Here is a 20,663-nt window from a genome sequence, read left to right on the forward strand (position 1 = left end):
GGGCACAACTCACTGGCGCATGTGGGAATCAAGCCAGCGACCCTGTTGTTCAGAGCTCATGCTCTTAACCAACTGAGCCACTCAGCCGGGCCAGGGCTTAGCTTTCTAAGATTACACCTGGACATAGGTGTGTGAGGAGGGCCCTGTGTGTGCTCTTGTGTAAGTGAGTCTGGTTGGCACTGATGGTGTGATGTGAAGTCAATGTCATACTCTATTGTGTGTGCCAGGCTAAAGCCAAACTCCCGTGGGTAGGAGGTGAGTTATCACCTGAATGGTGATGTCATTTCGGGTGCTAATTACCTGGGGGAAGAGGTACAGCTCAGACTTAACATCAGCATGGGAAGGAGGGACCTGGATGTCAGGGAGAGGTGCGGGCTTGCCTGGTCTTCTCCATCACTGAAGGTGCTGAAACGTCTAGGAGCAGCTCCTGGACGAGAAGTGGTTGGATGGTGGAAAGATAGGGACCTATGGAGCTGGGGAGTCCATGGTGGCCAGAGAGAGCAATGACAGTGGTAGTTACGATGGGGAGAGCACTGAGGCCAGCGGTGTTGCCAGTTAGTGAAGATGGTCAGAAACCTGTGTCATGGGGATGAGAGGGGTGATGCCATCTCAGGCTCTGTCCCTGGGCATTTAGGACAATCTCAGCGGGTTGCAGGGGAACCCAGGAGAGGGTTTGTGTCCAGAGACCAGAGTCTTAAGTAAAAGAGGGCACAGCGATGGTGGCAGCAGAATCTGGGACACTCTGAGGGGGAAGGAAGACTGGGGAAGGGCCTGCGGCTCAGTTGCTCCTTTTCATCAGGAGCATCTTGTAAAAAACCAAGTCGCAGAGGCTCTGGGTTTGCTTCACCATTTGCTCAGCTGAGTACCTGCTCAGAGCCAGGTCCCTGCTGGGCGGCAGGATAGGGATGAAGCAGCTAGACCCTGCCCTGTGGGGACAGTCCATCACAGCTGGTGAACAAGGGCCACACTGCCCACAGGGAGCTGTCCCCGGAGTGGGACATAAAACCCTTTCTCTCTGAGATCCAGTGCAGTCCTCTGGGTTAAGCAGTTCTTTGTCAGGATCATCACTTAATACCCAAGTCTCTGAGAGGGGTAAAGGATTTAGTGAGCACGGGGCTGGGAAAGCATCCTTTGAAGTAAACACCATCATTAACAGGACAGCAGGCTCCTACTGCCAGACAAGAAGGACAGAGGAGGGCTCATTCCAGGAGCCTCACAGTACAGGTCGGACATACACTCCTGCCCAACTTCAAAGTCAGCATGTCCAAAGCCTGTCCGCATGCTTACTGTTCCTCCCGGGTTCCCATCTCAGGAAGGGCGCCACATCCACTCCCCTGTCTAAGCCAAATCAGGGACATCATGCAAACGCCTTCCTCTCCCGTCAGCCACAGTCACTAAATCTCTCGTGTCTCTTTCTGTAACAGCTCCTCACTCCCTCTCCTTTCCAGCCCTATAGTAGCAGGCGCTAATGGTCTCCAGCCTCTAGCCAGCACCCTCCAAATCCATCTCCTTACAGGCACCAGAGAGATCTTTCTGAAATGCAAACGCGATCCTGTCACTTCCTTGCTTAAAATCCTTCAGTGGCTCCCCATTCCCATGAGAATAAAGTTGGAATTGCTCCCTATATCATAACCCCCCTCCTCCCCTCTGTCTGCCCCCAGTACTAGCCATACTGAATGACTTGCAATCTCATTAGGGTGCCTCCCTCATGAGGCAGATGCACAGATGTCTCCCTTGCCTGGAAAGCCCTCCCTGCCCGGGGCATCCGTCCTCCATCAGCTGAAGCGTGGCCTCCTGTGTTGAGCTCCTTCTATGGGCCCCCACAACCCCTATGCCTCCCTCTGCAATTGCACCCAGAATAACTGTCTGTCAATGCCTGTCCCCACCAGGCTGGGACTCCTTAGAGTGGACACCAGCTCTGATTATTCCCAGCACCCAGCACAGGGCCTGGAGGAGGTCAGTGAGGAATGACAACACTCACAGACATAGTCCCTGCCCAGCAGTGAGGGTCTTGGTGATTCTGTGAGTAGAAGGCTACCAGGATGGAAGGAGTGAGGCTGTGAGCAGTTAGAAACAAGGCTAGACGCTGGCCTGGCAGTTCAGATAGCTCCGGGCTGAGTGATTATGATGACTATGTGACAGTGAAGGTCGGGAGTAGAAATGCATTTAAAGCTACTAGGGCAGACACCTCCGGGCACTGAAGTGTTTGTAGCTGGACACAATGACTCTTGAAGTCAAATGTGAACTTGAATTGGATCCAAAAGTTTGTTGAGGATCTGCTCCAATGCAGGTACTGTTCTAGGTGCTTTCACATAGCTTTTAAGTGGAGAAACTGTAATTTATCATCCAAACTGGGATACTTTTAAGAGGAAATGGGCAGTATTAACAGACACTCTAGGACAACAGGTATAAGCCAGAGCTGCCCCCAGGCAAGCTGAAACTTATAACCATCCTACCTATAGGTCACACTCGGTGCACATTTTTTGGCAATCCCTGACACAATTTATCAACCTACAGTTACTGGTATTTACTTGTTTAATATCTATTTCCCCACTAGATTGCAAGGGTTAGGGCTTTGCTCACTATTAGAACCATGATGGCTGGTATGTAGAAACTACTTGATAAATAGTATTTGTGGAAAGAAGGAGGGAAAGAGTGGAGTGAAGGACTGGGCAAGGAGGAAGGAAGAGGAAAGAGGGGAGGGACTGAGGGAGCTGGGACCCTGTTCCAGGTCAGCCTGCCTCCCATGTTAGTGCTCCATGTCCTGGCTAGGCGCGTAAAGGAGCTGGCTTTCAGGGAGAATACAGCTTACACAACCAGCTCGGCATCCCAGTGCACTTATTAAGACCAGCCCGCTGCCGATCAACCTATTCACGGAAGAGAAGTGTGACCTAACATCTCTGTAACGTACGCGTAGTTTTGGCCCATCTACGCATATGTTCTGTAACCTGGGCAAGGGCTCAATTATTTGTGAACAAATCAGTGACTTCTGACTGGTGATGGCAGTGGCAGGCTGAAGCCTCTCCTCTTTGGCAAACCTAACCCCTCCCTTTGGTACCTGCCCCCCACTCACTCCCCTGCTGCCTCCTCAGGGATTCACCTAAACACCACTTTGTTCAGTGGCTCCCACTCTCACTTCTCCTGCCCGTGTCTTTTCCTTTATGCCTCTTTGTCCTTCCTGCAAATAACGGTTCTGTATCTATAAACCACAGTACATTTGACATAACAGGATTAGCCATGTTGAATCCAGTTCAATTCAACAAGTAATTATTGAATACCTATTATCAGCCAAGTCAGGAAAAAAAAATGGTAGCGGCTGTTCTCTTTAAGAAGAGGTGGCATAGGAAGAAATCATTGATTCTATCAGGGAAACTGCAGTCAACGCACAGGTGGAGCTGGGGAGCAGAGCCCAGCAGACAACAGATCCTTCCTCAGAAATTCAGAAGCAGCTTCTCTCTGCCAGGAAAGCTGATCAGGAAGAGTTCAGGGTAATAAAGGGGTTTGGTGAGCACAGTTAGCACCTTCTTTTGTAGACAAGGAGGGATGAGCTGGAGAAGGAAGCAAATAAAAACTAGGAAAGCCAAGTTTCAGGGAGGCTCAATTTAACAGCTAACTACTTGCACCTAAGGATTTGCTTTTTTGTTAATCCTTGCTTTAATATATGCGTTTGCTTTTAAGTGCACGTTTCTGTTTCGTCAATATATATGTTCCTCTTTAATTTAGGGCTTTTTTGGGCATCTTCAATGAGTTACACTTGATCCTCTCTGAAATACCCCAACTCTGGGACCTTTGCTGCCTTAGCAATCACTATCTGTCACCTGGTGGCAGTCAAGGGGGTCACAAAATCATAGTCGTGGAAGGTAGAAGAGAGTCAGATGTAATCTCACTACAATGTCTTCCAAGCCATTAAGCTTCCTTCATGCACCATTTTTGACAGTGTCATTTAGCTTCAAGCTGAACACTTTTAGGAAGGCAAAGTTCACAACTCACACACCCACTTCATCCTCAGGCAGCTCCAATTGTTAAAAAGTTCTGTTTCTCTACAGGCCTTACCTCTTCCTTTGGCCTCCGCCTGAAAGATGTCTGTCATGTTCTCTCTGACAGCTCTTCAAAGATAGAATAATCGTGGTTCTGCCTCCTTTTTCTAAGTTATGAAACCCCGATGTCTTCTCCTATATTTACAAAGTCTTGCTTCTTTGAGCAAGCTCATTGTGAACACCCACTGCTCCCCCTCTTTCTGGAATAGCGGGCCCTCTTCTCAGGGAATAGGTTTACCGCTGCCACCACCCTACACCACCAAGTCCAACCATGTGCTTCCAGTGGGGCTGTCAGTTCCTTATATATCCTTGCCTCTTGGGCCATGGCTGACTGGCCCAGAGGTGGACGCGTCCTCCAAGCTAGACCAATCACAGTCCTTTTGGAACTAGAGCTAGAAAATGACAGTAAGTCACACTCTAGTGGTAGGAGCCACTGGATGTGACATTTGACACACGGTCCCTGCAGGTGGAGGACGCCAGTCTACAGTCTTCAATCATATGAGATAGTCTGGTACTCTTCTAGTAAATTCTCCATTTTGCTTTAAGCTCATTCAAGTTGTATTTCTTTTGCTTGTTAATAAAGAGCCCTCACAAACGTGGACCTGCTCTAGTATATTTCCTTCACCCATGGGACCGCTACAACTGAACCCAGTATTTGCAAGGGGTGGAGGGAGACATGCGGGTCTGTCCACCTCCGCGAGGAGACGCACAGGCGTAGTCCCTCCCTGGTTTAGGCTCTGTGTTCCCAATTTGCAGCTCCTAGTGAGCTTCCCCAGTACAACACAGCCTTTCCCCAGAACAAGCCATAAGACCAGCAGCTGCAGGGGTTCAGTGACTCACTGGGTCGTTGTACATCTGGACGATGAGTTGTTTCACCCCATGCAAGGTAGGGTGGGCCCACGGAGACGGATCCAGCCAGTGACGGTTCAGGTCAAACCCCATCAGAGAGCACCTAGGCAGAACTCGAAGTCAGAGTCAGTATAAACAGGACAAAAGCCAAGATTCTCACTTATCAAAATACAGGGAGGAGTAGGAACAGTCATTGTGTCACTTACCTAGAATTTCTTTTTGTCCAGAGACATTTTTAAGAATTTCACATGTATTAATAATTCATTCAATGCTTTCAACAACCCTATGAAGTCACTACAATTATAATTCCCACTTTCCATAAGAAGAAACTGAATCACAGAGCGGTTCAAAAATCTTTCTGTGGAGCAGTCTCACTTCAGTGTCCATGTTCTGAGATGATAGATACACGCACATTTCCTATACAGGGCAGTAGAAAGAAATGCTCAGGCAAAAACCACTGGTGTGTCTATTCCTCTCTCACACCCACAGATAATCCATTGTCTCTACTTTCAAAATACACTCAGAACCTTTTTAGTACCTCCATTGATATCACCTTGGGCTTGGCCCAAATCTGGAGTATTATCATATAATCTCATGTCTTGTTTCCACCCGCATCCTCTCGCTCCATCTTTTGCCCTATTCCCCCCCATTCCCCATTTTCCACATAACAGCCAGTGTGATCCTCTTAAAACATAAATCAGATTGCATCCCTTCTCTGCTCAAATGGTTCCCTGTTGATGCAGAGTAAAAACTGGAGTCCTTACAGCAAGCTACAAGCCCCGCTGTGGTCCACTCCAGCTAACCTCGCTGACCTCAGCTCCTACCACCACCTCTCTTGCTTCCTCTGTGACAGATGCTGGCCTGCTCCTTTTTCCTCCAACACACCAGGTACATCCCGCCTCAGGGCTTTTGTGCAGGCCGTCTCTCTGCCTGGAATCCTCTCCCTCCAGATATCTGAGTGACTCATTTGCACTTATTTCAAATATTTGATTGAATGTCACCTGCTTAGTGAGGGCTACCCTGCCCACATTCTCCATACTCTCCTTTGGGAACATTAAAGAATTTCTCTAGGGCAAGTGCAATGGTGGCCTCTGGTTCTCATCCTCTCCCTTTTCCTTTTCTTACTCCAGATCTGCTCAAAGCCCTGCTTATACAGGCCCCTCATCCAGGTCCCTGACCCCACGCCCCCATCTGCTGGGCCTGCACACTCTGCAGGTACTCTTCCGGCCGGCCCAGGCTGAGGTGCAACCTCCAGAAACCCTGTGCCTGCTCACAATTCAAACCACCATCCGCCTTCTCTCTAATCCACCCTCTTCCTACACCCAGAATGTCTCCCACACTGATTCACCTTGCTTTCCGGATCAAGATTTATCTATGGCTCTCCATCACCTATAGAATAAAATTCTACCCTTTGCAGTTTTACTCAGATTCAAAACTCATAATGGCCATAATCCTCTCCTCATTCTCTACCCAGATTGTCCTCTGTTTTCTTCTCTCTCACTCTATCTGACTATTTTACACCACCATCTTATCTTCCAAGCCCCTCTTTCTATTTCTGTAAGCAATACAATTTGATCCCCTCTTAGCTGATTAAATTTATATCTCCACCTGTCACCCTACTCAGAAAAATAAAGGGCTCTACAGGGGACCCACCTCTCCTTTGAGGTTGGGGTAGTGATGGCGAGTAAATAGGCAAATGTCCCCTATTGCTTAAAATAAACATGATGGGAACCCTGTAGGAAAATAACTAATGTCTCGTGGGGACACATGAGGGAAAGTTTCATTGAGGAGAAGCCATGTGAGCTGGGCGTTGCTTAATGCATAGATTTTTTTCCAGGCGTTGGGGGCAGAAGGAAAAGTGTAAGCAAAGAAAGGAACTGTGAAGCCACCTAGGATGTTGGGAGAATGGTGGGCAATTTGGTTTGACTAAATCATAGAGCGTGTCGTGAAGGGGCGGTGACGGTGAAGCTACCAAGGGAGACGCAGGTGTAGGGCGAAGGGCTTGAATGCCTGGCGATGAATTTTATTATTTTGTCTTTGCGTTGCTGTATTTAGCTCAACCAAGGTCTGATGTTTGCTTCTCGTTGACTGCGGTGAGAACAGAAACAATGCTACATACAGGTTACAACATCACCATCATAATCAAGGGGACACAATCAATAGAAAGAACATTTACTGACATTATTTTGTTCCAAGAATTAAGTACTTTACTAAGTATGAAACACTTTATGTAAGTTAAGCTTATGAGAGAGTTTCTATTATTATTCCCATTTTGCAGATGTGGAAGCTGAGGCACAGAATGGTTATAAACAACCTGCTTGACATCAGGGTTGATGCACAAGCAGTCTGACACCCTGTCCTCAAGGTACTTATTTTAACAGGAGAAAGAAGATATGCTCATGGGTTTATGCCCATTTATAATTTAGGACAATGTGAGTATGAAATGGCATAACACATATGACCAACTTAACTCAGCATAGGTTCTGGCACATAATAGCAGCTCAAAATGTTATATTGTTGTTTTATTGTATTTCATTATTGTTTTTTTACTACCTCCTATATGAGTGACACAGACTAATAAGTCTGCAGTCCATAGGGTGCTGGAGTGGACAGCAAGACAGCAGTGATCAGAGATGACATCCTGTCTTTTCCTCCAGCCTGGGAATCAGGCAGGGCTGAGTTCGTGTCCATGCTCTGTTCCCTCCTACTATATAGTAAATAGGCATTTGNCGACTCACAGCAGCCCAGCTCCAGGTTGAGCTGTTGTTCAGCATCTTAGCTGTGGAGGGCAGTGTCACTGGCCTTCATATGTGGGATCCGAACCGGGGCCCTCTGGCGTCCCAAGCCAGTTCTTAACCATTGCGCACTCGGCTGGCCCTCAAATGTTTTTGATGGCTCTCCACTGACTACATTGATTCTCAAGATTGAGAGAGGGTGTGTGCCGGAATATTCCTGACAAGTGGCGTTTTGTTCCATTGCCTTGACTTTTTTTTTAAGTCATGATATTTAATTCAATTAAAAATCAATTTAAAAAGAGCCTAAGACTTTGATTTTAATGAGAAGGTGGCACTAGGCCACAGGACACCAAACTCGTTGGCTCAGTGTTCAAACTCGTCCACGAGCTTCTTCACATCTGCCCCCAGCCTGCCCTCTTGCAGCTCCCTGACCTATGTCCTGCACACCGACCTGGCAGCTGAGGCCCCCACCGCCATTCCGTTGCTCGGCTTTCCATGGAATGCCCTCTCCCGTTTCCCTGTTACCTCCCTCACCCTTAAACCATAGCCAGCTGGTGGACGTGCTACCCATTCCTACAGGCCCAGTCCCAATTCCCCGAAAACACCTCCTTCCATCCCCCCAAACACACACACACACACACACACACACACACACACGCGCGCGCGCGCGCGCGCGCACGCGCGCGCTAGATTAATCTCCCCGAGCCCCATGTTTCCAAAGCACGGTGTTTTCTCAATTGTAGCACACCTTCCTAGCTACTTTGGATTAAAATTTTTCATAAGGGTCGGTCCTTCCCCTCAGGCTCTTCCTTGCCTGAGACCCTACCCCATGAATCTCTGTAATCCCAGAGATTACCCAAGGGTAATCTTGCATGTGGTATCAATGAGAAAGGTGTGTTTAATTCAATTAACTGAGCATATGAAAGCAATACCTGCTTTTAATCTATCTCTACCAAACACTTCTCTGGATGTGCCTCACGGGCACCTAGTTAGATGCTAGTAGAGTGGCAGATGAATGGGACTAGGAAGCCCATCCACAAATGGGCTTAGCTTTCTTTCTTTCTTTCTTTCTTTCTTTCTTCTTTCTTTCTTTCTTTCTTTCTTTCTTTCTTTCTTTCTTTCTTTCTTTCTTTCTTTCTTTTTTTAGGATTTTATTGGGGAATTGGGGAAGGGAAACAGTGTTGGGAAATTGGGGAAGGGGAACAGCCAAGTTGTCCTTCAATCTTAGTTGTGAAGGGCGCAGCTAGCTCAGCTCCAAGTCCAGGCATCNAAGATTGGGTGAAGGTGCAGCCAAAGGAACCACTGATTTATCGGGTGCTCAGGAAAGGCTTTGTAGAGGAGGGACTGTTGAGCAGATGTTGGAAGACAAGAAGGTGTTCACCAAGTGGATGATACGAAAAGGAGCCCCCAGTGGGGAGAAAGATGTTTCAGGCAAAGGGAACTGTGTAAGCAGAAATCTGAAGAAATAAACCCACCCATCCCATTAAGGGAAGTCTAAGGTGTTTGGCATGATTGAAGGGCATGAGGGGATGGAGTGAGAAAAGGGGCTGAAGAGGCTTCCATGGACCCATTCATGGAAGGTCTTGAAAGATGCTAAAAATTCAGGACTTTTCCTATCTAGCAGAAAATACAGAGAAGTATTTTATGGAAGTACAACAAGATTATGTTTGCATTTTCGAAAGACTGTTGTGGAGGCTGTGATGAGGAAGAATTAGAGGTTGTATGACTCAAAGGCGTGTAAAATGTTAGGACATTTTTGTTACAGTCCAAGTGAAAACTAATTGAAAATACAAGGCTCTGAGGGCCGGCCGAGTGGCTCAGCTGGTTAAGAGCTCGCTTAACAGTAAGAGCTCTGAGCAACAGGGTTGCCAGTTCAATTCCTGGCCCGAGCTGAGCTGCTGTTGAGCTGCCAACAGGTGGCAGGATGCCTCAGCTAAAAAAACCCCAAAAAAACTATAAGATATTGAAAATATAAGGCTCTGAATTAAAGTAGGGGCATGGAGGGTGAGAAGAAGTGTACAGGTATGAGCTATTATAAAGTAAGATTAATAGTGCTGGATACGGGACCTAAATGTCCACTGATTCCCAGGTTTCTGGCTTGGGTGGCTAGGTGAATGGTGGAGCCATTCACTGCGACTGAGGATGTTACCATCTTATAAGTTTGAATTGAATGTGTGCCTCGTAGGTACTTGTCCTTGTTAGGGTAAGATGCTGTCAAATGGTCTATGGTCTTAGGTTATGTCATTTTGACCCAAACAAGTTGGTTTTTCCTAAACATGGCTATTTGAGTGAAGGAAACATGTTTCCCATGTAATCATGTGTTTCCTATAAAAATAGAGCTCTTTATTAATATAGTTAAGCATAAGCATTGCACATTTTTTATAGGATCTATGAATCAGAACAAGAGTATATAAAAAAATCAAACCCCAAATACACATACTTAAACATCTGGGTCCCCCACTGGAACATAAGTGGGATGAGGGCAGGGGTTTTCTCAAGTTATGCCTTTGCCATAGGCTTTCATTCTCTGGAGAAGAGATTGGTTGTCATGGACTGCTTCACTCAGCCAGAAAGCAGCAAGGAGTGAGGGGGCATTTTTGAGAGGTGAGCAAGGGTCAGACAAGGAGGTGTGGGGACAAACCAGGCTTTATCACTTGGTTTGAAGGGAAGTCCCAGAGCAGTACAGCCTCCTTCATCTACATCTACATAAAACCTTTATCAAAATCCCATAGAATGAGATTGTGGCTTCTCTGGCTCTCGAATTGTCTGGAATTTTGCTCCCCCACACCCTTTCCTCTGACACATGAAATGCCATNGACAGCAGCAGGGAACCCAGACTCAGGCAACAACTCCCACCCAGGACTTACACTTGGGCTAGATGATGCAAGCTGGGTTGTACAGCAGTGCTGCCATGGTACAGAGGTAGATTATTCCTGCCAACACCGGTTTTCTGCCCTCCAGAACTATTCTGTTAATTGTCTATTTTCCAAATTTGGCCCTCTAGCTTCTGTCTTATTCTGTAAGCTCCTTCCTATAAATTCCTTTTTTTGCTTAAGTGGCTAGAGTCAGTTCTAGTTTTTCTGTAACTGAAAGTATCCCTAACTGTATGGTTCTGTGGGCCAGTTTATAGAAAACTCCAGCAGGCACCTATATTGTCCACTTCCCAATGGCTGGCCACCAAGAAGATGGAACCTCTCGTCTGGGTGCTGGGCCCACAGAGCTCTTCAGCCCCCAGAGAGCATCTACAAATTGGGAAAGGAACCATTGTCAGAGATAACAGGACTTAATCATTAGCAATTGTCTCCCTGGAGATGGCTCACTCTCCTGCATCTCCTCTGCCTCCAAATAGGAATACCCTCAGTCGTGTCTTGGCCAAGTCACCAGCTTGCTCCATCACACTCTGTCACTTAGTATTGGCCACCTCCCCACTCGGCGTGTCTCATTCTTGGACAGCTCCATTATGAAAGTGTTCCTTCTCTTTAGCTGAAATTTGTCTTCTAGGAACTTCCTCCATCGGTCTTAGCCTTGCACAAATGGAGTTTCACAGAATAATGAGGCTATGATGCGAAGATCAGGGGGTTTGGGAGTCAGGGTTAGGTTTAAGTTTTGGCTGTGTGACCTTTTCAAAATTTCCTTTTTTAAAACCTTTCTGGACTTCTGTTTTATCATACGTATAATGAAGATAACAACCTTGACCTTCTAGAGTGCATACGTGAACTAATGTCTAAATGGCCCCCAGAATCCTCAGAACAAAGTGAATGTTGAATAAATGGTAGCCAGTGATGACAGCAGAGATGGTAGTGATTGTGGGATTGTTGAAATTGTCTAAACCTAAATGTCGTCTCCTCCAGGAAGGCTTACTGACTTATTCTCTATAAATGTGGGATAGGTGCTTTTCCTGTGCTCCCATAGCATCCATTGCTCACCCCATCAGAGTAACTACAGCACAAGATGTAGTAACTGTTGAGTCTGTCTTCTCCACTGGACCATGAATTCCTCAAGGGCAAGGACGATGTCTTATTTATGTTTGTATTCCTGTGCCTGACAAAGAACTTGAACTATGATAGACATTGATGAAACAGGTGTTGAATGAACTTTTCATTCACTCCCAAGCATTTTTCCTATATGATACAGTTCTCACAACCATCCAGCACACTCAGCTTTTTAAGTGGGAGTGTTGAGAGCTAGAGATGGTAATCCTTCACGGTTACCCAACCAGTCCCCCACAGAGCCCAGCCTGGCATCCAGGTGCCCTGGCTTTGTCTGTTCCCCATGGTCTTCCCACTTAGCCATGCTGCTTCCAGAAAGCCTCTTTGATTCAAACAGTGAGATTCAGAACTGAAGGAAAAGTGTTACAGGTAAGAGATCCTGAAAGACCAGCTCCTTGAACCAACTGGCTGATGAAAATAGAGTGTAGCTAGTGATTCAAAGGCAACTTGAATCCTCAAAGAATCCTAGAGTTCTTTAGAAGCTAAAGCATTTGTGAAACGCTTCAATGAGCAGTGCTGGTGCTGGGTACTTTCTGAGCTGCTTTTTAAAGAATCCTTTGAATGACAACCAGCCTATTTGTAGGTGGATATTTACTGAACAAAACATCTTAGTAATGATGTAGGAGCTCTGTTTAGGGATCGGGGGGGACAGGCCCCACCTCTAAAGTCTATATCATCTTGGGAGAGTCACCTTCCTTCCCTGGGCTCCATGCTTTTCTTTGTAAAACAAGGGTCATACTTCACTCACAGGTATCTCTTCCAGCTCTCTCATATGACTCTAAAGCATCAATGACTGGCTTTACCCCTAGAGTTAGAGGCTTGGAGGAAGCATACATTTCCAATAAAATACAAAGAAAACAAAATATTCTAGAAAAAGGATTGATACAGTTTTCTAAAAGAAACACCAAACAGTCAAGGTTACCAGCATCTTAACATTGCATGCATTTTTCAACATTTGAGATTTGCATGGGACCGAATCCTTGCCTCTGAGAGTTCTCAAGTTGCTCTGAGCTGTGAAGAGGGGATGGGAGTATGCCAAAAGCCAAGGCATGAGAGAGTATTCCAGGCAGAGAGTGTGGCATATGCAAAGTCAGAGAAGTGAGAATGGCTAGAAATCATACATATTTTAAACAGGCTTCTAATGGGTTGTGTTGTGTTTGTGTCATCATCATCGTCATCATCATCATCATCATCATCATCATCATCATCACCATCATCACTGTTCAGTGCTGGACACAATGCCTCAAAGACAGATAACGACAAACATCTGGAGTATGTTCAGAGGACAGCAGGAAAGACAGGGAGGGGCATGGATTTCAGATTCCATATGGAAAATTGGAAGGCTTTGGGGATGTTCAGTCTGGAGAACAGGATATAAATTTAAAAAGAGGCTGGTACAGGCTCTTTCTCTTCAGTGGTTTCAGGACCCAAATCAGTTGCCAGAATACAGAGAAATGGATAAAATGACCTCTAGATGCCAGTCTCTCATGCCTCTGATTGCCACCTTAGTCACTAACTAAGAAATCCTGGGTCTCTGACATATATAGTCATGGCGTATAGTGTGGGAATGGAGTCGATGGAATTGTAATAGATATGTATGATATTGGGGGTGGGAGGGGCAGTGGATAGGGGAGAGGGGTCATCACTTTGTGAGAGGTGAAAAGGATAACTATTGCATTGTTCTGTACACCTGAAACAATAATAATAATAATAATAATAATAATAATAATAATAATAATAATAAAGAAATTCTGGGTCTCTGTTTCCCTGGTACTCTTCTATTCTGTTATTTATTTTTAAGATGAAATATCTGCATGAGCTCAGAATCAGGACCCATATTCTGACATGAACGGAGCTATTGATGGCAGTAATGATACAGAATATTTGACATTAGGACCATTCTAGAAAACCCAAATTTATGGAAGTTAAATTTATATATGACCGCATAGTACACAATTTCTTTCTCTTGTGTTGGAGATACTCTTGAGCATCTTTTCTTTTTTTTCTTCCAAACTGCGAGCCCAATGACAGCAGGGGCTACGTCTGAGTCATCCTGCCCATCTCCACTACAACTTATCTACTGTAGACCCAGGTGCAGAGAAGGTCCAACATATCTACTGAATGAATGAGTGAATGGATAGATGCACAAATGCATAAACAGATGTCCTGAAGGTTTGCAAACAAAGTTTAGATAATTACCTGAAGACATGTTTTGAAAATTATTTAAGTACCTGTTCCATGCTCAACACTTTCACAATAACCAAGTGAGGTAAGTATTATTTCTCCCCATTTTAAAAAAGAGCAAATAAAATGCAAGAGAGATTTGACCTTCAGAAGGTCACTTGACAACTGCTAGGCTATAGAGCTGGGATTTGAACCCAGGGCTTACTGATGCCAGGAGGACCTACAGTGTGACCCTTTGAGGTTGCCTCAGCCATCAGTAAGACTGTGATCTATGGAAGAGATACTAAGCTACTCCTTTGCTCTTTCCTTACTGTACTGGTCTCTTCCTCCACTGCCCAAAGGCAGAGAAGCAATGGTTCCCGAGAACATTATTCAAATCGTAAATAAATAGCTCCATCTCATGAAAGGCATCATGCCTCATCCCTGTTGCAATAATAGCAGCTAGAATGAGAGCAATGATTTTAATTCCCCTCTTTATAATTTCCTTTTCATCTCCTGTAAAGGACAGAGAAAAAGGCAGCTTGGTGGCTCCAGATCAATCTTGTTCTGAGCACCGTGGGGCTGCGTGCTCCTGGAAGGGTGGCATTGACAGCAGAGATGTATGGGGCTCACATGCAATTGTCCCTCAAACGCAGCAGTTTTTCAGCATTACCAATGAGCTGGATTGGATTAAGTATATTTGCACCAAGAGCAAAATAAATATTGCTTTATTTAATACCACTAAAAGGTTGGGATCCAATTGCCCTTGGCCTCAGGCACCTTCCAGTGCTACTGACTGGCCAGTGTCAGAATGCCAGACAATCCGTCATCCACGGCTTCTACAAAATGCTTAGCAGGTGGGGTGGGCTCTGCTGTGGGGGAGACAGGGGACAGCTGGCATTGTCCTTTGTCCCAAACACAAGGGATAATTATAACACCTCCACCCCTCATCACTACCAACAGGATATTTAAAGCATTTCCTTCACATCCCTTCTTAGCTTATCACAACAAGGAGATATCTATGACTAGGACTGTGGAGGCAGAGATGAGGATGGGTGAGAACATAGGTGTCAAGTCGGAAGGACTTCGGTTTGTTCCAGACATACCACTGAGTAGTTTTGTGACCTTGGACAAATTCACCTCTTTTGATCAAAGACGTAAAAGCCATGGGAGGGCAGAAACTGAATCTATCTCATTTGTCATTGAGTCTGCAGCACTAGCGCAGTGTCAAGTACACAGCCAACTTTCAGTTAAACTGTATAGATAAAGGCTCAGAAAGGCTAAGTAATTTGTCTGCAGCCAGCAAGGACAAGTGACAGAGACAGGACTTGAACTCAGTCTGCTGGCTCTGAAGCCCATGCCTATGTTCTTAGCCACCACTCTATTCTCTCTTAGCAATCCTGGGAGTCAGGTCAGCGCCTGACGGAAGGATTCGTGTGAGGTCAGGAGTGGATGCAACACCGTTATCTTTTAAATGGGGAAACTAAGTCTCAAATGGGAGACTAGCATGAAGGGAACCTTTATACAAATCAACAACAAGCCAGCCCCTCCTGGCTGACAACTTATAAACAGACACCCCTTCCGGGTAGGAGATCATTTGCTCTGCTCAGACTTGGGTGGGAGCAGGGTTGCAGCCCACATTGGCCCCCTTGACCATAAGCCTCTGTGCAGCGCACAAACTGCACGACCATGTGAGATGGCACTGGACATGCCCAAGGTTCGTAGCAGAGCCGGGGTTAGTGCTTGGGTTTCCCACCTCCAGTGGTCAGCCAGGTCTTCAGCCTGTAACGGCGGCCTTCCTGGAAGGTGGCAGGATTGGGGAAAGGGGATGCTCAGACCACGCCTGGAAAAGGGGTCGTCTCCATACCTAAACTTCCTGGGGCCCTTTCTCCCAGAGCTTAGCGGACAAAGAGCAGCTTTGTGGGAGTGTCTTCTTCCTTCCCATGGAAAGTGTGTGCTCTGGGGACCACACTCCCTCCTTCCTGTCCCCTTAGTGGCAACAAACACCAGGATTGGTGGTGCTGGAAGGAGGGGGCGGCATTTCCACATGGCTTATAACAATTCTAAAAGCCAGGAGCCAACCAGAAGGCACCCAAGATTTCATAAAACACAATCTTCACAGAGGACAAGGTCACACTTCTATGAAAGAGTGGAGCTGGAAGTCCATTCCAGAACCAATGGATTGTTTTTCTCTGTATAGGAACACTGACAAGAAATAAAAAGAACCATTTTTGACAGCCCTGAGGGAATACATTTTCTGAAGGTGTATACTGGTGCTGAGGGCTAGGAATTGGCTATTTCAACTTCTTAGGTGAAAAAGGGCAGAGGAAACACAAAGGGGATGAGAAGTCCTTTAGGTCGTCACAAGATCTGGGAGCTGACAAGACCCTTGCCCACCTGGTCTGAGAAGCAGTTTAGATTGTGAGAGTGGACTCAGGAGACACGCTGCCTGGATAAGGTCCTGGCTCAGCCACATGTTAGCTGTGTGGCTTAAACTCTCTGAGCCTCAGCACTGATCTGCAAAACGCGGATTTCACCTACCTCAGAGGGTGGTTTTGAGGATTAAATGAGATCAGCCATGCAAAATACTGGGGACACTGCCAAGTTTGAAATAAATGCTACACATGCTAGCTGGTCTTATGGTTCGGTCTTGGTATGGCCCCAAGGGTCCTCCACAATCTGGTCCCCACTTATTTCTCTAGCTTCTTATACCATGTCCCCAATCTGTACATCATGCAAGGATTGTATAAGGCCTATCAGCTAACTGTAAAGAGGCGCCCTTTCTTGTGGGCTGATGCAATTCTTCCAAGTCTCAAGGCTTGTCAGGCCTGGGCCACAAGTCAGTCTCCACCTGTACTGTTAGCTGGTGCCTTTGTGCCAGGCGTGAGCCTACACTGTGGGTTTCAGCGCTGACCATTTGGCATTCCCCAAGGCTCCCTGCCCACTCAGAGCGCAGGCGGCAAGGCTCAGAGGCTGAGCACTGGGGCTCCGTCCAAGTCAGCTTTCTGGTTTTGATGCCCGGACTTCCTATGATCATAGGACCTTGAAGAAAAGATTTAACCTCTCTTCATGCTTCAGTTTCTTTGCAAATGAGGATAATACAAGAATCTACCTCAGAGGTTCATGGGATTGTTGGAACAAATCCCCCATTGCTTTCAATTCCAGTGGGGACTTTTAGTCCCCAGGAGTAAAAAAAAAAAAAAAGGCTCTTTATTTCCATCCACTTGCTTCGTCTTCCTGAGGGAGGGGATGGAAATTATCTGATTGGTCAACTTGAGAAAAGGAGCAGAGCCTGTTGAGCCCAGCTCCTCCTGTCATGGATTGTTTAGATCTGTACAGAGGGTACATTCTGGCCTCCTTTCTGCCACATGGTGTGTCTTCTGGGAAGCAGCTCACTTCTTGCTCTATTTGTGGCTGGTGAAGCAGATGAATTTGGGGGTAAGGTAAAAGTAGGCCAATTTTAGTCACAGATATAAGCCATGCCTCCCTGATTCTGCTTTAACCAACAACAAAGCTAATACTTTGACGTCTACCTTTCTGATCTCTGTATCTCCTTTGAAATGAGCAGAAGTGGGATGCGAGTGGGAGTGGGGCTATGATGAGTTATCACCCCTACATCTCCAGTGGAAATAATACATATAAAGCACTTAGAACAGGTCTGGCAGCTGGTCTAAGTTCAATTATGTTTGTTATTATCTGCGCTGTTGCTATTTAACATTATGATTCCTTTGGTTTAGAACGTGTTGCCATTCTCTTCCCCTGGCTAACTGTTACTCATCCCTCAAGATTCATCTTAACATCACCTCCTCCATGAGGGCAAAGCCCATTTCAGATCCCCAGTGCATGGCATAAAGTATGTGCTAGGTGAATGTTTGAGAAAAGGAAAGAAGGGAAGGAGATGGGAGGGATTGAAAAAAAAAAAGAGGGCGAAGAAACAGTTTGGTTGAAAGGCTTCTTAAGCAGAGGCAGAGTGCCTGTGAAGTCCCAGGTGTGAACTAGAGTGGGCCACTCCGGGGCGCTGGAAAGGGCTCAGGAAGGCAAGGGAACCGCAGGAGGGTGGTGGTGCAGGATGGGGCAAGTTGGGCAGCGGGAGATGGAGCCAAGAAGGAAGTTCCAGGATGCTGAGCATGCCTTGAGTACCAAGCTCAAAAGTTCAAGTTCCTTCTGATAATCAACGGAGAACCGCGAAGAGACTTTACATAGAGAACTGACACTATTCAAGCAGTGGTTTAGGAACTAAGACCAGAAATGATGAAGTTTTTTATTCGATCACAGTGCTTCGCTCCTCCAGACTCCCCAGCCACTAAATTCTGGGTTACTGTCTCCTCAGAGGCCTGTCTTCACTGTAGAGTCAATTATTAAAATCAACTTGCTATCAACTCTAGCTTTGAAATGCTATTCAGCTGCTTGCAGGGACAGAGATGAGGAGCTGCCTCCACAGACATCTAGCCATCTGGCCTTTCCTGCGGAACCTGGCTGGGAAGCTCATTTGAATAATTGGTTTTGGCGGTGTGCGCTTGTGAGTTAGACACCTGATTACACTGCCAGCCCCAGCGTCCTTTCAGCCACCACAGAAATATCACTCAGGTTACATAAAGCAGGAGAGAATCTCTGGGAGGTAAGGCTCTGTCTGGCCCCTGCTGTCACTCATGCGTCATCTGGACTATGTGTCTCACTCACTGTGTGACCTTGAGCAAGTTACTTAGCCTCTCTGAGGCTTGGTTTCTTCTTTGTTCAAAGGGGGAGACTGATTCCTGCCCAGCCTATGCCACGGTGTTCTTGTAAGGCTCTAAGAGAAGATTGGGGAGTAGTGACTTAGCGGAAATGCAAGTGGAAAAGTTTAGATTGAGAGCTCAGTGTCAGATAGCAATGTGCATATGGGCTGTATCAGAAGTACGGTCCTCGGAATTAGGCTTGTGATGGTCCCTTCCTACTCCTAGTCCACTAGCTAGATCTGTAACTTGAGGGTGTTACCTTACCTACCTATGTCTCAGTTTTCTCATCTGCAAAATTAGAATGATGGAGTTGTTTGAAGAATTATATGAAACGATACATGCAAAATGCTTAGAATAGTGCCAGGCCCTGAAGGCTCACTGGATGTTAGCTACTTATCATCACTATCAATATTGCTGCCGCCATCATCATCGTCGTCATCATCATCACTGTTCAGTGCTGGTCACCATGCCTCCAAGACAGACAACGACAAACATCTGGAGTATGTTCAGAGGACAGCAGGAAAGACAGGGAGGGGCATGGATTTCAGATTCCATACGGAAAGTTGGAAGGCTTTGGGGCTCTTCAGTCTGGAGAACAGGAGTGGTTGGAGGGAGTGGGGAGGAGTGGGGGCACACAGTTTGCAAAGAGCTAAAGGACCACTGTGTAAACAACGGGCTGAACCTGAGTAATCCTTCAGGAGCAAGAAGCAGAAGTAATGGGCTAGCAGGTTTACCCTGAAAATAAACACTCTCTCATGGTCAGAGCTGGCTTGAGCAACACGATGCTTTGGGAGGACAGACTCACCCAGACCTGGCTGGAGGTGGACAAGCAGGAGGGGCATGGCTATCACTGAGGAATGCTTCTCAGAGGATCCCTGCCCTGGACAGGGCACTGGACTAGATGGCTCTGAGCTCCCTGACTACACCAAGGCTGACGATGCTATGACAGAGGCACCCACGAGGGGCACGTGGCTGGGATAGGGAAGGAGGCCCAGTGAGAAGGGGCTGGCAGGTCTTTCCGGGAGGCTATACTTGCAGTGGATCTTTGTCTTCTGTTTCTAGCATGATGAAAAATACAGTTTTTATGCTGTCATAAAACAAAGGATATTGACATATATTTTATATAGCTAATTTTTTGTTCTATTCTATTTTGAACAGTTTTAAATGTTTCCTCATTTGGATGTTGACGTGGGCAAGATTGGTCATTTATAATGTGTGTGTGTCTATGTGCGTTTGTGTGTGCATGTGTTGGAAATCTCTCCCCTGGTGTTTCACCCTCTGCCATGCTTAATGATATTTTGCTGTGCAAATCTCTCTTTATCTCCCTTTTATGGCTGGTGAACTCCTGTATATCCTCCATCTTTCAGAAACCCTCCCTCATCAGCCAGGCAGAAGGAAGCACTGACTGTTTTCAGGAGTAGTGTAGCAGGGGTTAGATCTGTAGCAGGCTGCAATTGGCCCTCCGGGGTTCCTGAACCCACTCTGACCCTTCCTGCTGAGGTGCCCCGGGCCTTGGCCTCAGGGCGGGGCGAGTTCCTCTGTGCCTCTGGGCCTCAATTTCCTTCTCTATATAAAATGGGGCTATACTACCTCTATCACAGGGCTGCTGAGAGGGTTAAATGCAATTTTATTGATATATATAGTTTGTAGGCACTTATATATTAGCTCATATTCTATCTAAGCCTCCATAGCATTACACACACACACACACACACACACACACACACATGTGCCCTACTACAAACATGGGGCTTCTTATTGAGTAGGGCTGCCTCTGATTTCCATCTGCTTCCCTAAGGCCCAACACAGGGCCTGTCACTCAGCAGGTCCTGAACAAACCTTAGTTAAGTTGGATTTACTGCACTCGAGCATTCTTTGCTACGTGAGGAATGCCAGGGCCAAGAGACATAATGAGCTGTGGGTCTGCAGATTGCAGCAGCACCACCGTCTCCACCGTGGGGTCTGCTGTGGCATGCTATAAAGCTGTATCACTTCTGCACCACCCATGGAGGTCTGTTCCTCTCCCCAACCTCCACACTCCCAAGAAGCACTGAGGTTTTCTGAAGATGAGAAATTTCACAGCATCTTGCTATCTTTTGGGTAACTGCGTATTTTATGATGACTAATAGGCAATTACTATGGTAATATTGCAATTCAGCATGTGTGAGGTTTGGG

General features: G+C 46.4%; 1 protein-coding gene across 3 annotated transcripts in view; it reads right to left on the reverse strand.

Annotated features, from left to right (window-relative positions):
• AGBL4 (AGBL carboxypeptidase 4) overlaps positions 1-20,663 on the reverse strand; it is a 1,130,159-nt gene that overhangs the window by 98,552 nt on the left and 1,010,944 nt on the right. For all 3 annotated transcript variants that reach the window (XM_019656526.1, XM_019656525.1, XM_019656524.1), the window contains exon 9: positions 4,878-4,989. In XM_019656526.1, the coding sequence (XP_019512071.1) occupies positions 4,878-4,989 (112 nt within the window). The remainder of the gene's footprint in view (positions 1-4,877; positions 4,990-20,663) is intronic.

Source organism: Hipposideros armiger, unplaced genomic scaffold (genome assembly GCF_001890085.2).
Source record: "Hipposideros armiger isolate ML-2016 unplaced genomic scaffold, ASM189008v1 scaffold_261, whole genome shotgun sequence".
NCBI classification, from domain to species: Eukaryota; Metazoa; Chordata; class Mammalia; order Chiroptera; family Hipposideridae; genus Hipposideros; species Hipposideros armiger.